A 16,252-nucleotide genomic window follows, 5' to 3' on the forward strand; every position below is an offset into this window, starting at 1 on the left:
TAGTTCAGTAGGCTATATGCTCACTGAAGGTTTACACACAGGGTTGCAGTTTATTTTTTATCAGTAGGTGGCGACAAATCTTAGTTTTTGAGCGAACAATGCAGCTTGTGTTACTGTCACTCTGACTTTTGAGGCATTTTCGTTTTTCTGTGTTTAATGGTATTATACTGTCTATAATGGTATAACCGTCACAGATCAACACTGGTCAACAAGTAAAGGAGAAATGAGTGCTCCGCTGGTTTTAGTTTGGAGACACCTGTGGGAAATCAACGAGATAGTTCCTCTGAGGATCTAAATGTGGATTTCTACTATCGGATATGAAAACCTTGATTGAAACCGACACCTACGCGTGTTAAAAATAAAAAAAAAAAAACAGGTGTATAGAGAAAAAAGCTTTAAAGTGATATAATGGCATGTTTATGGAGTAGGCTATGTTACCCGAGGAGGGCGGGGTCAGGGTCCTAAGAGCGGGGCGGGCGGTGCCTACAGTCGCCCATGCCCCCTTTTAACCTCCGCTCCCTGCGGGGGAAGAAGCGTGAACTTGAACGCTGCCTTCAGTGCGAGTCCAGGCAGAGGCCAGCCAGTCTCATCAGTCTGTCCCTGACGCCCGGATTTTGGTTAACTTATCGGAGAAGACGGATTTCGGCTTTGGAGGGTTTGTTGTTGGGGACCCATAAAAGGTGCCAAACGCTCGACGCGATGTCCAGGCGCAAACTTGGAAGCAGACCGCAGCACCTGAGTGCAATTCAAGGTAAGCAGGAGGGGAGCAGCGATGTTTGGGCACGTTGAAACAGTTTGGAGGCGGATGTGATGTTTTTAGGTGAAATTAAAATAAATTCAGGTCACAGTTTTGTTTCATTGTCAGTTTGCGCGTATGTTTTGGATACGCGCTGGTACCGGTTTTTAAATGACGGATGTTATTTTAATTAAAAAGCGCGTAACATCCTCCACGCAGGATTTAAAGTGTTTTATTCATTGGCCTCAATTTTGCCAATATGGATGCATTTCTAATCCATTTTTAGGTAAATATTAATATAAGGACTCATATTTTCCTTGTCATGTGTGTCCTGATTACAGAGGAAGGACCGGTTTATTGGCATTTTGTTTTCAGAGGCTACAGGTCTGAACACGATGATTAATATATCCAGGTTAGACTATGATCAAGTTTCTCGGTCGGTCTCTGGCTTGTCTGGGACAGTTTCCTTCCCCTGCTGTTTAAAAGAAACCCCATCAGAGTGGCACGACCCTGCTTCATACAATGACAATAACGAGTTTATTTTTATTTTATTTTTTATATTTGGACAATAAAACGATGTCCTCAATACAAATGTAGAATAGATCCCATTCAGGCTCTTCATTTGATCCCATTCAGACTATTCAATCATAAAGACAACAGTGCAGCTCATAAAGAAACATCTGATATTTGAAGGGGAATAAGAGAGAAACTTAAACCCTACTTCGTACAGTTCTCTACTGGAGGTGTGTGTGTGTGTGTGTGTGTGTGTGTGTGTGTGTGTGTGTGTGACCGCGCCTTGCTAGTCTGCACAAACAAGCGCAGCCCTGAAACAGGAAAGGTGACATTTTTGAGTAACAACTGGCGAGATCCGACTTCAGACTGTACTGTCTGTACCTGTCCTGTATGTTAGCCGGCCTAGCAGGGGAAGTTGGATCCAGTCAAGGTGTGCCCATGACCGCGTTGAGCAATACTGACCCCTCCTCCTCCTACCTGGCCTTAGCTGGAAGCCTTTCTTAGGAAATAGCCAAAGTTGACTCTGAAGAGCTTTGGGTAGAAGTTGTGTCCACTGCTTTAACAACACTCCTCAGTGCTTGCACCTGTCTGCATGCATTTCAAGGTGCTCCCTGTAACCACATACGATTTGTCAGGTTGTTGACGTCGAATCAGATTAGCTGTCCTGTGCAGGTTTGAGCACATACAAAAACACAGGGGGTGCTCTTATCTCCAACACCTTCAGTCTTTTTTTTTTTTCTCTCTTTTATTGCAATCCACTTCCTGTTGAGAAACTCTCGCTGCCTGTGGGTGGTAGGGCAAGTTGTAATTGTGAGTTAAAGGTAAAAGCTTTGGTCATAATGTTGCATTTTTAAATCAAAAAGTTCACTTGTCTCCACATGAAGACTGTCACATTGATCTGAGGTTGATGTTCCTGCTGAGATGGGCACGTGGGCTCCCCTATGCAACATCCTCAGTCAGAGAGCCGATCTGTTTTGTGTTTGTTAAAGGAAGTGGTCAGTTTTGGGTGAGCAGTTTGGCCTCATTGCTTTAGAGCTTACAACTGAAACTAGTACTTTCAATCACCACGCCTGTTTTGTTAATCCCCTGAGGTCTAACAGCACTTTTGCCACTTTGCGTTGTTAATTTGCAAGAGCACAGTCAAAAACTCATGAGCAGAAATCCATATTGAGCACATGTTGGTATTGGTATGCATATATTCAGCCTTTTTTTTTTTGGAGAGGAAGTGGGACGTTTAATGTCAAGCATACTCAGGTTTAGTATTTACTTCTGTTTTGTGTTTTGGAGATTGTGACTTCCTCTCAATTAACGAACACAACAAGATATAACTAAAGGTTTGTGTAAAAGTGATATAACTCCTGATGATCTCTATGGCTGCAAGTACAATTGCTTTCAAGAAACCACTCTACTATGGATCTTTTTATAGATCCTGTTGACTATACCCTCAATGGAAAAGATGATTTACACCCATTAACTAAAGAAACACAAGGGTGAAAAATACTGGATGAAATGGGATTGTCTCAATTAATCGTTTGGTCTCTAAAATGTCAGAAAAGTGTGGAAAAATGCCTGTCGGATCCAAGGTGACGTCTTCAAATGTCCTGTATTATTTGACCAACAATAGGAAACCCACAGATACTCACGTCACAGGAACAACCAGATCATTTTTACATTTAGGAAGCTGAAACCTGCAGATATTTGCTGGAAAAATTACTTTATTATAATTATAAATTAATACATTTAGTATTCTGTCAGTCGACTAATTGAATATTCGTAGCTTTATTGAAAACCTTCATCTTTATTTCTGTTTTCAATACTAAGGAGTTGAAATCCCTGAACTGTACTTGTGTATCTGTCTGTGTTAACTGATCCTAGTTGTCATGTTTTTGCTCTGCACATCAGTTTGTTAAAAGTAAGTATAAAGAATGTAATCTCTGTTAGTAATTGAACTTTCCCTCTCCTGCCTGTCATGTTTCTCAGATGCCACTGACATGGCGGATGGCACCACTTCATCAGACGTCCGACCTCCTCCTCCTCCTCCTCCCCAGCTCCAAGCTCCTGGCGAGGGTGGTGACCTCCTGACCTGCGGCCAGTGCAGCCAGGCCTTCCCCCTCGCCCACATCCTAGCGTTCATCCAGCACAAACAGGGCGACTGCAGCTCCCCAAACCAAGCCCCAAACGGCAACGCCACTCCCCCCTCACCTGCCAACCGATCGCAGCTGCGCGTCGCCAACGCCGAGCTGGGGCCTGGCTTCATCGAGCTGAGGAGAGGGGGCAGAGCCTGTGGGGAGGAGCCCGGCGTCAAGTTGAAGGCGGAGCACAGCAAAGCAGGTGAGTGCTTGAAGAAGAGGCAGGTTGCTAATTAGTTACGCTCTGTTTTTTGTTTAGTTTTGTTTTTCACCCGCCCTCCTCTACATTTAACAAATGCCCCCCCCCCCCCCCCCCAAGTCCAGCTCATTAGCTAGCCGTTGCCATTAGCAGACCTGCATGAGTTAGTGATGCACAGGCTAATTGTGTGGAAAGAATAGGCGTCAGGAGCGTTCAGAGGGCACCAAGGGTCCCAGAGGCCTCAGCACTTAGCACCTGAGCTCCATCCCATCTCCCTGACTGTCAGTCTCTGAGGTGGAATGGCCAGGTAAACATGTTTCTCCCTCTCTGTCCTCCACTACGCCCTGGACAGCAGAGACTAAAACCACGTCCTCCAAACACCAGCACAGGGGCACGATTCAGGGTTTTAAGGCCACCCTGTTTCTTGTGGAAAGGGGCATAATGGTTGTAGTGGTGAACCACGGTATGAAATGGTCAGAGGAGTGGACGTGAGGCTGTTCGTGCAGCTCTCCTCCCTTGCATGACACCGTAACGGAGGACGTTGCATCATGTGCCTTCTCCCACTGTTCTGCCCTGAGCTGAGCTACCTGAGCTCCTGGGAATCTCCTTCCTCCTCCTTTTTCTTCATCTTGTGCATCTCGTTCTCCTTCTTCTTCCCCTTGTTGTCATAACCATCCCTCTCTTCTCGTTCTGTGTATCAGACATTAGCAGTGATTTTCCTAAAGGTCTTTTTCTTCACACCTATCTGCTGCGTTTTTCTTTTACAGAAGAAGAGCGTGGGCACTGTGATGGTCGTGCCAAATGTTATATGTCACGGTGGAAGTCTATCAGCAATTCATGAATTCTCATTAAAATCCTTCTTGAAAATTTTACGTCCAGTAGCTAACAATGTGTTTGAGATGGAGGAGAGTTATTGTGTTTTTTTTTTTGTTTTTTTTCCTGCAAAGGTCATATGTTTGAAGCTCATGCTGTATCTCTAAAGTGAAAAAATGGAGTATGCAGGGTGTTGTAAATGATTGCAGATGGACAGAGCATCTTGCTGCACACTCATACTCGGTATGAGTGCCCCTTCGCACATTTTGAAACCTTCTCTTTCATGTACACACACGTTAGCAGTTCCTTCCTTTGTGTAACGCTCAGGGGACTGGTGCAGGCACCATTTCCGTCTGTCCACAACCTCTTTTTGTTTTTCTATTTCAGTGTGTTTTTCATCTCTCGCTCTGTCTCTCACTTACTGTCGGAGAACACTTACGTTTGGTAATTTTGTACCCGCAGGATTCTACAACAAAAACTAACTTGTGCACGAGGCGAGGAGGAAAGAGCATGACAGCTTGTAAATAATGAAAAAGTGTAGAAGTTTGGATTAAAGTTTTATCAGCAAATATAGGTTGCATTTGTTATTAGATTACGTTAGAGTTGATAATTTGCGATTTTCACCCAGCTTTTAGTGTTTTTACCTCAGATTTGATAGTTTATGACAAGAAGAGTTTGAGTTCTTGCATGTTGAAGTAGCAAAGGGACGGTTTGAATTGGACATCCTGCAGCCTTATAAGTAATAGGAAGTCCTGTTGTTGGGTGGGAGGCAAACTGAGCATCTGAAGCTTCAGAGATGACTGAAATTGAGAGAGCAGTTATCCCACAACAGAACGGTCCACCATCTATTTTCTGTATTCAAGAGTGAAGCGGCGAGGACAGAGGAGAAAAGGGAGTGGGATGGATTACTGAAGAGCTGCGTGCATCTGTCTCATTCCTTTTTATTTATTCTCCTTGTTTGTTTTCCTCATCTCCAACATCCCCCCTCTCCTTATTTCTCCCCCCCCCCATCTTGAACACACTTTCGCTTTGCCCTCTTTCAATTTCTTGCCCCCCTCCCTCCTCTTCCTCTTTTCTCCTCCCTCTATCTCCCAAGGGAAAAGAGATTCTGCCTGCTGCTCGTTAGTGCTCCCAGCCAATCTGCATTTTTAATTAGTAGTTATTGCTTCTGCTTAATATTCAAGTGCTACCCCAGGCCAAATGGGAATCCTTACAAAAAAAGGCGAGGGAAGGAAAGAGAAACCGGCTGGGTATTGTGTTTCACTCCAGGACCCTGAGACAAAAGCGCCCCCCTCCTCAGGGGTTTTGGGGGGGGGAGCTGGGGTTGGAGGATGGGTCTCAAGTACGATCCAAAGGGGTGACATATTTTTGTGGCGTCTCCTGGCCCCCCGTTGTACATTATAATCTTTTTATCTCATTTTCTTTTTATCTCCTGAGCCCTGACCTACCTATCCCTCGCTCTCTTCTTCTGCGCTCACTCGTCACCCTACATTTTAAAGAAGTTGAGACTTCTCTTGGGTTTCTCCTCAGGCTAGGTTAAAGGACATGAGCACCACAGATCCTCTCGTCTCCAGACAGAGGGAGGGTGGGAGAAGGGGGGGGGGGAGAGAGAAAGAAACAGTTGCTCTCTTTTTCATCTTCACTCTCCTCCCCGCCCCCCTCCAGTAAAATATAGAAGGATTTGACTTGAGGAAACATGAAAGAGGCTTATACCAGAGTCCGCTTTGAACCTCTCCAAAAAAAGAACTGTTTTCCCTCTAAATTTGGGGATCTTCTCTTCAATTTTGATTTATGCAGAAAGGCCTCATTTGTCAAGCAGGCTGAGTCAGTGCCTCATTTGCATAAAGCGTTCATTTTCTACGTTCTGCTAATTAGCAATTTGCAGCTTAATTGGAGAGTGGCTCTCGGTTAGGAGACAAAGCTATCCACATATAAAAATATCTCCAGATGTATTTTGCGCACGACTGCATCTCTGCTGGCCTTTCAGCTTCCGGAGACCCATTTCTCTATTCTGCTTTGGGTCATACCTTTCCACACATTTTCTTCTTATTTTGTTTCTCCACACCAGACCCTCCTCTTCGTCTTTCATTCATTTGAGTCCATATAAATGTGCCTCTGGTATAGTTGACTTTTGTCATGCTGATATGTTTCTGTTCAATTTTTATAACTTTATAACGTCTTAAGTCATTGTTTTAATTTTTGACCGACAACTTTACTCTCACTGAATTATTTTCGCCCCCTAAAAACTCACTAGACACTACCTGCTCAACACCAAACAGCAGACAGACACAGTAAGAGACTAGCTGGTGAACATGTAACAGCTAAAGACCATGATATTTCCCTGACTTTGGTAGAGACCAAAAACGGAGCTAAAAGAGTACAATATTGGACTTAAATTTGTCCGGTGGACACAAACGCAACCCCAAATAAATGTTAATGTTGCTTCGTATCTGCTGGATGTGTAAAAAAGGCAAACAATCTGTTAGATGTTGTGTTCACAGCTTCTTTCCCCTCCAAAAGTGACCAAAAAAATCACTTATTGCAGTTTTAATCTTTATGAATTTACCTCATTGGTTCACTCCTAGTGGAAATCAAGACCTGTCAAAAGAGCAAGACATATTTCTTATATTCTTCTATTATATCCCTTACTCAAAATTGATAACTCAATCCTATCATTTTGTTTTCCAGTGTCTGAGGAGCCTTCCTATTTCACCTGCCAGCAGTGTGAAGGCGTGTTTCCATCTGCATGGCTGCTCTTACAGCACGCACAGCACGCGCACTCCTTCAGCATCTACCAAGAGGACGAGGAGGGTAACGCAGACATGAGAGGAGGAAGAAGAGGAGGACTTAAAGAGCACAAGGCTGCTGCAGCCACTTTAGACCCTCGCCACCTGAGCCAAGCTCTTGCTTCTGCCTTTCAGCCCTCTGCCCTGCGCCTCAGTCGCTCCCGCCAGACACACACCACCCCCTCTTTCAGTAACGGGCAGGCTCTGAACTTTTCAGTGCGGCTCAGGGACCTCGCAGCGGGGAATAACGACACCACCGGCAGTTCCCCCAGAGGCCTGGTGCTGTCTCCGTCCTCCTCGCCACCAGCAGCTTCTCCCTTTCCTCAGACCAGCGCCCTCCAGGCTGACTTCCACTGCGAGCTGTGTGACCAGAACTTCCAGTCCCTGCGTGCCCTGTCCGCCCACCGCCGGACTCACTCCTGCGACAGGCCCTATCACTGCGGAGTGTGCGGACAGGCCTTTGCCCAGAGCGGCCAGCTGGCACGGCACATAAGAAGCAATCACAGGGAGGCTGGAGGTGGAGGAAGTGGATATGAGTCAGTGGAGATGGTCGTGATGGAGGAGGATGTAGGGAGGCAGGGGATGAGAGGGAGGTTTCAAATGCAGCCAGCTGGAATCATCATGGGAAAGGGAATGGTCGCGGCAGAAGTGAGAGCCCAGGGTCCCTCAGAGTTAGACCTGACCCTGCCCAAACACCCGTCCATAGCTTCAGGCCTGATGCTGCTGACCTCGCAGGTTAGCCCGGCAGACAGGGAGCTGCTGAGGCTGTATCGGTGCCAGAGAGAAGGGGGAGAGGGAGGGGAGGAGGAGGCAGAGGGGCAGGGGGAGCCTCGGCACACCTCACCCTGCGCCAGCCCCTCTGAAGGCTCGCTGGAGAGCGGAGAGACAGGGGGCAGCGGCGAGAGCGGTATCGCTAGTGGCAACTGCACGCCCAAACGGCCAGAGATGGGGGACAGAGTGCGAGGAGTCGGAGAGTGGGCGAACGAAGGAGGAGAGATCATAGAGAGGGAGACGGAGTGGAGCTCAGCCAATGTCAGCGAGGTTGTGCAAGAGTGGCAGAGGGAGAATGAGTGGAGGAGTGTAGGAGGAGGTGTCAGCGGCGGAGGAAACAACAATACTACTGTCGGTTCAGCTGGAAAGAAGAAGAAAGATGAAGCGTGTGAATACTGTGGTAAACAGTTCAGGAACAGCAGCAACCTTACTGTGCATCGCCGCAGCCACACAGGTGAACGGCCGTACCGCTGTGGCCTCTGCAACTACGCCTGCGCTCAGAGCTCAAAGTTAACGCGCCACATGAAGACCCACGGCGCGCAGGGAGCCAAGGCTTCCTTTTTGTGTCAGCTGTGCTCGGTACCCTTCACTGTTTACGCCACTCTGGAGAAACACCTGAAGAAAGTTCACGGCCTGAGCCACGCCAGCGTGGGAGCTTATGCACAGGCCAGTGCGGCAGACACTTTGGCTGCCATTAAAGCTGGTGGAGAAGCAGTGGTGGTGAAAATGGAGGAGGAGGATGCCAGCTTGGATCAAATAGAAATGGAGAGCAAAATTCAGAGTGATGCGGTGAAAAGTATGGAGGTGGAGGAGGGGCAAAGCCAAGCGGAGTATGTGGAGAACACAGGGAGTCCAGCCGTAGTGGCTGATCTCCCAACCGAGAGCAACGCAGAGGTGAGCTTAGCTTTAACTTCTGCGCCATGAGAGCTGCTCTCATTCACTAATTGACATTAAAATAGCACTGTATAGGATTTAAGTTGCCCATTCAAATAAAAAGAATTTTCCCCATCATTGAAAAGACGTCAAGTTAAACTGCAATCTAGTTTTCAAAAAAGAAAGAAGCTGCAGCAGTCCCATCCTCTTAGCCAGCGCCGAGGCACACGGCAGCCACGTTGTTCGTGATTGTATGCAAAGCTGCTGGTTGAAACTAAGTGCCTACAGTTCTTTAAACCACAGAGCAAAAAAACAAGGCCATGACATTCAGCAGGGAGATTACCAGAGCTCTTGAACAGGAAGTGAACCGCTACAGTCCACACAGACACAGGAAACTGATCACCATGTTGCAGTGCAGGATGCAAAAGATGAGTGATTTATGTCTCTGGCGACCCACTGGACAGGTGGAGACAGATATTAACTGTCAGATAATACAGGGATTATATTGAATATAAAAAAAGCCTAGCAAATATATTTTCAATGTTGGCAGACAGAGAGGGGTCATATTGTGTTTCCAAGCTGTTGCTGGTTTTCTTTTGAGAAGACCTTTTAAAGACTAAAGATGTTTGACTTGAGGGTGAAATGAATCCAAACACTGTCTGCCTGCGGTTTCTCAGACTCCTCTTTTTAAAGGCGCTTGGTTGTCACAACATTTAGCGTAATGTTTACAGGGCTCACGGAGCCTGGCAAGGTTGTGCTCCTGACTTTGTGACCGTATGTATGTATGTATGTATGTATGATTTTCTGTTTTCTAATTTTATAAATGTGAATAGGAAGACTTTAAAATATCATCTACTGATTTTTTTTTTTAGTTTTTTTTTTAGTTTTCATGATTCATTTCTATGCATAAAAAAACCAGCAATTTTACCTACATGTGAAACGGGTGTTTATTATTTTTCTCTTTTTGTATTATTATTATTATTATTATTGTGCTGGTAAGTTCTCTCTTTCATTGTTTACATTTGTGAAGTGCCGGACTGCTTTAAGCTCATGCATGTTTTGCAGCCATTTGAAACTGTTTTCCCTGTTGCCTGTGTTTGAATTATTCCTAATTTATGGATTCTGCATGTCGGTAATTGTGTAAACGCTGAACTACAGGGTTGAGAGATGCGGGAGTAGCTAGATGATTGGTGGAGTTTTGTGGGAAGCACTTGGCTGAGTTTGCGTGAATGTGTGTGTGTGTACAAATTGGGGGTTTCTCAGGTGACACTTTTACTTGAACCCTGTCTGTGATCTTGTTTCCAGACTCCAGAGCATGACTTGGCAGGTCAAAATCACTGTGTCGTTCTCCTGACAGGTGTGTCGCCAACGAGGATTTAAGAAACGCAATATAAAGTTGCTGTCTGTGAGAAAGATTGTTAATATTTGAACTCAACACCCAGGGCAGAGCCAGGGCTGTTTGTTTTTTTTCAGCGCACGCACACACACTCAGCGGTCAGCTAGCGGGCCATGAGGAGATATTCCCTGAATTTGACAGTGTATCGAATTAGAATTGTAGACTCCACCTTTCTAAGCGAGAGGAAATGTGCTCATTTAACAAAAGTAGAGTGCTGCCAATGTTTTCGTGACTACTGTGATGACATTGTGTGACCATATCTGATTTCTACTTGCATTCATGTCAGGGAAAACTAATTTTTGTGTGTGTTGTGTAATGAGTGCAGTGTAACTGTTCAGGGATAATGTTGTGTACATTGACATTATTGCTGTAGCTGTACTTATTGTTATTATTAACTGCCACCACTCTTCCTATTATCATCTCCTTTCAGCTGAACACTGGCTACGTCTTTGTAAACTTGACACAATATTGTAATTCACCTTCTCTTGAGAAGTCTCAATAAAGAATTGAGGTGAAATATTTTGTATTGTGGAGTCATTTTCTGCTTGTGATTGCTTTTCTGAAGCTTTTGAAACTATTTCTAATTACCTTTTCTCACCAGGATGTTGTCTTAGTCAGAGTGGGTCGTTTCTCTGTGGACCACAGTCAGCGCTGAGTTATTCATTTTTAATGTGAGTGTTTGGATTAGGGACCCTCACTCTGTGTGTGTGTGTGTGAGAGAGAGAGAGAGATGGGTGCATCAAGCTGTGATGGGACACAGGCGACAAGGGTTTCTCAGGATACAAAATTGAGGAGGGGCAGTTTGGTTATTGTTTGTGGGCATGTTAGGAGGCAGAGCAGGGTGGGTAAGTGTCAAGGGGTTGGGATAATTGCTGACTCTATTTTAAGGGCATTTAAAAACCTCTGCACCAGCATCTCTGGCCCTAACCCCCACCCACCCACCCACATTTTCTAATGAAAATGAAGTTCTATGATCCTTCTAGCTCATTAACAGCAGGTCTTTTAATGAGCTTTCAATAGAGTGGGGGCTGGGTAGATGAAGAGGAGTGGAGTTGGGTGGTGGAGGGGGGGGGGGGGTTATTGCACCAGATGCACACACGCCCACTCCTACCAAATTACCATTGTGTTATAGAGAATAAGAAGGAAGTGAAGACCGAAGCCCCTCAGACCCAGATGAGTCAGTTTGTCCGTTTCTCTCCACAGAGACAGGAAAAAAAAACAAGGTGGGAGGACAGTACAGGTGACATCCTCCGTCTCTCCCTCTGGTAAACCTCCCTGTCTGTTGGCTGCCACAGCGAGCGCCATTTGGTGCTCGTATGGACCCAATTATGTAAGGTAAGGTGATACACCGTAAAAAACACAGCACAGTAGCCCCTACAGCAAGTGGATATCTTTTCCACGTCCCACAGTGCCCTTTGTCTTCCTGCAGTCCACACCTCTCTGAGCCACTGTCAAACCAGGACAGTGTCAGCACCCAAAACCAGCCTATCACAACATAAGGAGTTTACAGTGTCTGCCAACGGTTGAGTGTGGCTGCCGCTATGTGTGTTTGAGTGTGTTTTTCTGACCAGTGACTGCCCTTGGCGATAGTAACATGGACTTTGAGATCTAATAGTTGTCTCAGCTCCACAGAGAAAGCTTTTGTTGGTCTGGAAGTTGGGAGAGGTCGCTGCAGGACAGAAACACAACCAACACTGTTAGAGGGGATTTTAACAACATTGATGTGAGGAGAAGAAGCATTACAGTTGGTCATTGTAACATTGTAAAGCATTTTTAAATGTTGTGCTTTTAGCTTCTTGAGGGCTGCACAACTGATAAGTGATACTGTTTCTCAACTTATTGGGTTGTTGAATTTGAAAAACAAACACTGAATACACCTCTGTGTCCATATCGTCAGAACCATAGCCCAGATGTTAGAAATTCTAAGTACTCGTTGATATTTATATTTAGTTAACTTATCAAATACATACTGTCCATAGATTTTATTTTCCAGGAGTGAGATTTTATTTCTCCACATTTCAAGGGATGCAATACCGGTGGCAAAATGCTATCACCTAGTACATTACATACACAGAAAAAAATATAAGTATAATCTCAACTTCAAAATTTAATTAAAACTTTGAAATCAGTCAAAGAAATTAGGGGATTCAACCGAACTGAACTTGCGTACCTCCAGAATGAGCGTAAAGCAGTGAGTTTGTCTGTAAAGTTGTAAGATAGTTTAGTATAGGCAGTTTATGTGGACAATTGAATATCATTTGCGTAGTAGTGATAGACCTTAAAGAAGTACCTATTATCTGGGGAAGCATATACAAGAAAAACAGAATGGGTCCCAAGGCAGAACCTTGGGAAACACCACAATCCAGAGATACAGATGAGTACTCCACCGGTAACTGAGAAACCATCCATTGTCTCATTCATGTATCAAAGAAAAGATTCAGCAACATTCAGCTTCAAACCTCAAAATAAATTAGCCATCTAATTAGACAGCTCAACCTCGTGGGTAGACTTATAGACATAAAGTGCATTTCTCTGGAAACAGTGGCACAATCACAAATTCAGATTTAATTTAAGATGATTAGCTCTGAAAATGCTCACAACAAAGGGAATGTAAGAGCTCTGTTTGCTTTCCTATAGGGAAGGCCTGTGGCCATGAGAGGCTTTTACTTATGTGTGAGAAGATTGTGCTTTATCATAGAAAAAAGCCAATTAACTGAGTTTTTAATTACATTTCTCATGTTAAACTGTGTGGAGCCCCAATCACTTTTGCAGGCCCTGTCCTGTTGTCCTCTTCCTCCCCAGAATAGTTGAGGAGGAGGCAGAGGCTCAGGATTAAATCATCAGCAGGGCAAACTGAGACAGGGATAACAAGAAAGAGAAAAGATGCATTTGGGAGTGATCAGACAAATCACAGGACTCCCTCTATGCTCTTTATCCTCGCACGGTTCCCACAATCCCCACCTTCTCTCGCAAGTCCCTCCTCCCACAAAGACCGCAGAATGAAACCTGAACCCTGGAATTACACCCACTTCACATCTCCTCCCTCACCCTCCTAACCTCTAACATGAGAGTGTGGGAGGACGGGGTGAGAGGCGAAATATACCCGGGCAGCCATCCGTCAATCCATTGCCTCTCTTTGCCATTCAACACCTTCAGATAATGAGGATGGAAAGACAAGGAGGGTTCATTCTTATAGGGTGTTATATAATGTCACTGATCGCTGAGGACAAGATTTGTGGGAGGACTGTCAGTTCAGTTTGATTTGAGTACGAAGAAACACTAATGAGACAAAGGGGCAGGTTGATTTAAAAAACAAAAAGGAGGAAGTTCAATGATTTCTCTTTTTTTACAGCATGAGACAGAGTGTTACATAAAACAGGCAGAAATTGTTGCCAGACAATGATGTTAAAAATAAATTTAGTTTTAGTTCAAAACTAATTTAAATAGGGTTCTTCCCTGAATGAAGGCCATGGGCTCCTTTTCATCCCAGTGACCACCTAAGGTTGTATTTTAACCGATTGCAAAGACAGAGTGTGTTAAACAGACACAGAAAAACATGTACATATACCCAATGAATGCAACCCTTCTTTACGTTCACCTCAAATGTAAACCCGCTCTGTGAGAGCCATATTACTGTCTGAAATCAGCTTTATTTACAGATGGAAAATAGTGTGGTCTTTCAGTAGATTTAAACCAGAAACATGACTTTCTTGTCAATTTTAGTTACGGAAAATAAAAGATATGGAAAGGTTCAAAGTATGTATCTAAACAAAACAATTGGCAGGTGAAAATGGTTAGAGATGCATCTATTGATATTTTCAGCATTAATAATGCCATATGTTGTCGCTAGACCCTGGAAATATGTCATAATGATATCAATATTTTGATAGGAGCTTACCGTGATTTTCTTTTCGTAATATGTTATAGCTGCATTTGTCTTCTCCTGGAATGAAAGTCTGCATTGTTGTTATGTGATATAATTTCTCTGATTGTTGAGTGAATCCAACCACTCATAAACCATTGCCTCTACCTGCTTCGCTAAAATATTCACAATACAAAATTCTAAAAATGCAAAATATGAAATGATATGATACAATATGACACAGTATGACACAATGCAATATAATACAATACAATACAATACAATACAATGCGATATATGATCCAATACAATACATTAGATACGATAAAATACAATACGATAGAATACAATACGTTACATATGATACAATTCTATTAGATATTATATGATACGAAACAATGCAATATAAGTAAGGGATAATGTAGAGGGAGCGGGTCATTATTGCGAATTAAATCGCTACAGGGTGATGCAGGAAGTCTTAAATCACCTTGAAGAGGTTTATTTCGCAATAATCACCCACTCGCTCTACATTATCCTGCATGCCAGGTTGTATTAGCATCTTCTAAACATCAGCCTACACATAGGAATAGGCTGACTGACAGCAGTTGTGTCTGAACAGTTAAGTGGGATAATAAAACATCCGGTTGAGCCATGTGGCGCTGTTGGTGACCTCATGAAATGGTAAATGGTGTCCACTTGACAACTGCATTGACACACTCTCACTGTAGCATTCAGATATGGTGGAAATAAAGGTGAAGCTTAATGGCTTAGTACATAGTGGATTTGATGTCTTCTAAAATTGATTTTGACCTGAATATTGGCAAAAGGAGATTTTTACATCACATCCTGTTTACACCTGCACTATACTGTTCATGTATAAAGCTTCAAGGGTGAACTAAAGTGCAACTAAATCCCAACCTAAAGAAGATGGACAAGATGAGGTAATCAAGCATCTGCCAGCTCAAACACTCTTTGACAAACTGTACCTCAAACGTCTGTTACTCTCTTTGTCTTTCATAAACACACGCACACGCACACGCACACACACAACACACACACACACACACACACACACATTACGCTGTCCTTGCTGCACCTGGTGACCCTGCTTGTGTAATTACACACACACATGCACACACAAACATATATTCAGATCAGTTTTGTTTTTCGTCAAGCCCAGAAACATCCAAAAATGCAGGAAAAACTGGATTTGAACATACACCTCTCACTGCCCACCCCCTCCCTACACCACTCATGGTGCTGGGGTCAGAGGTGTTGCCTGGATAGCATGCATAGTAAGGCTAGGAGGTAGAGTTCAGTCCTGTGACTGGTGAAAATGCTTTCATGTGTTGATTCCCTGAAGGCAGGTGAACTGCAGCTTCTAACCGCCTCGACCAGAGTCTCCACATACAACAAATGCTAACTGTGTAGCCCATATAACTCTTTATGTTTTTATAAACATTAGGGGAACATTAGGGTTAGAATGTGACTCAATTTCAAAATTAGTTTAACCATAAATTACATGAATCAATACCAAAAGATAAATACAAAATAGATCGCCCATCTGCCACAAGACCTATGTGGGAAAAAAAGAAAATGAAGAATAAGTGAACAAAATTCAGGAATGGACTTAACAAACGAGTTTAAGATGTAGCCTACAAGTGTAAATAATATATGGCAACAGACGTAAAACACACATATAGTAAAAACACCATCATTAAAAAGATAAACACAAATATAGGCCTGTTATAGGTAGCCTATGTTCTAGTAATTTCCTCTCAGTGTTACTGGGGGCTGGTTATCTCCTGCCCCGCACAGCCCGGTGTGATGATGTGTATGAGTGATGCGGCAGAAAATGGGCCAGGACAAAGCCGGTTAACCAGTGGGGAGAGGGAGAGGGGCCCAGGGGCTGCTGGTGCCGGGGTCGTGAGATCAGAGCAGGTCATAGAGGTGTGGGAGTGTCTGCTCGGCCCTCTGACCTTTGTCACGAAGGCTTCCTATAATCCCGTCCTCAAAGACCATACAGACATAATAGAGAGCCCATGAATGGAGTTAAATGGTGACCATTAGGCGGATCTGTGTCGCTATTCTTCTTGTTTGTTTAGTCCCGATCAGTCTCACGTTTTCAGTGTAATCAGGCGTGTGATGGAAGGACTGCTGGAGACGCCTGAAGA

At 44.1% G+C, this 16,252-nt stretch overlaps 1 protein-coding gene across 1 annotated transcript; it reads left to right on the forward strand.

The window, feature by feature from the left end:
- The first annotated feature begins 480 nt into the window (after nucleotides 1-480).
- Nucleotides 481-10,735, forward strand: znf296 (zinc finger protein 296). Its single transcript, XM_078246101.1, has 3 exons — nucleotides 481-751; nucleotides 3,230-3,580; nucleotides 7,079-10,735. Exons 1-3 carry the CDS (start codon nucleotides 496-498, stop codon nucleotides 8,869-8,871), a joined length of 2,400 nt encoding a protein of 799 aa, XP_078102227.1. The 5' UTR covers nucleotides 481-495; the 3' UTR covers nucleotides 8,872-10,735.
- The last annotated feature ends 5,517 nt before the right edge of the window (nucleotides 10,736-16,252 follow it).

Source organism: Sander vitreus, chromosome 3 (genome assembly GCF_031162955.1).
Source record: "Sander vitreus isolate 19-12246 chromosome 3, sanVit1, whole genome shotgun sequence".
NCBI classification, from domain to species: domain Eukaryota; kingdom Metazoa; phylum Chordata; class Actinopteri; order Perciformes; family Percidae; genus Sander; species Sander vitreus.

Excerpts from the sequence above, each read along its gene's own strand:
- znf296 (XM_078246101.1), top strand. The coding sequence starts at position 496 with ATGCCCCCTTTTAACCTCCGCTCCCTGCGGGGGAAGAAGCGTGAACTT. Across the intron at positions 752-3,229 it reads GCACCTGAGTGCAATTCAAG|ATGCCACTGACATGGCGGAT; the intron begins GTAAGCAGGAGG and ends CATGTTTCTCAG. Across the intron at positions 3,581-7,078 it reads GGCGGAGCACAGCAAAGCAG|TGTCTGAGGAGCCTTCCTAT; the intron begins GTGAGTGCTTGA and ends TTTGTTTTCCAG.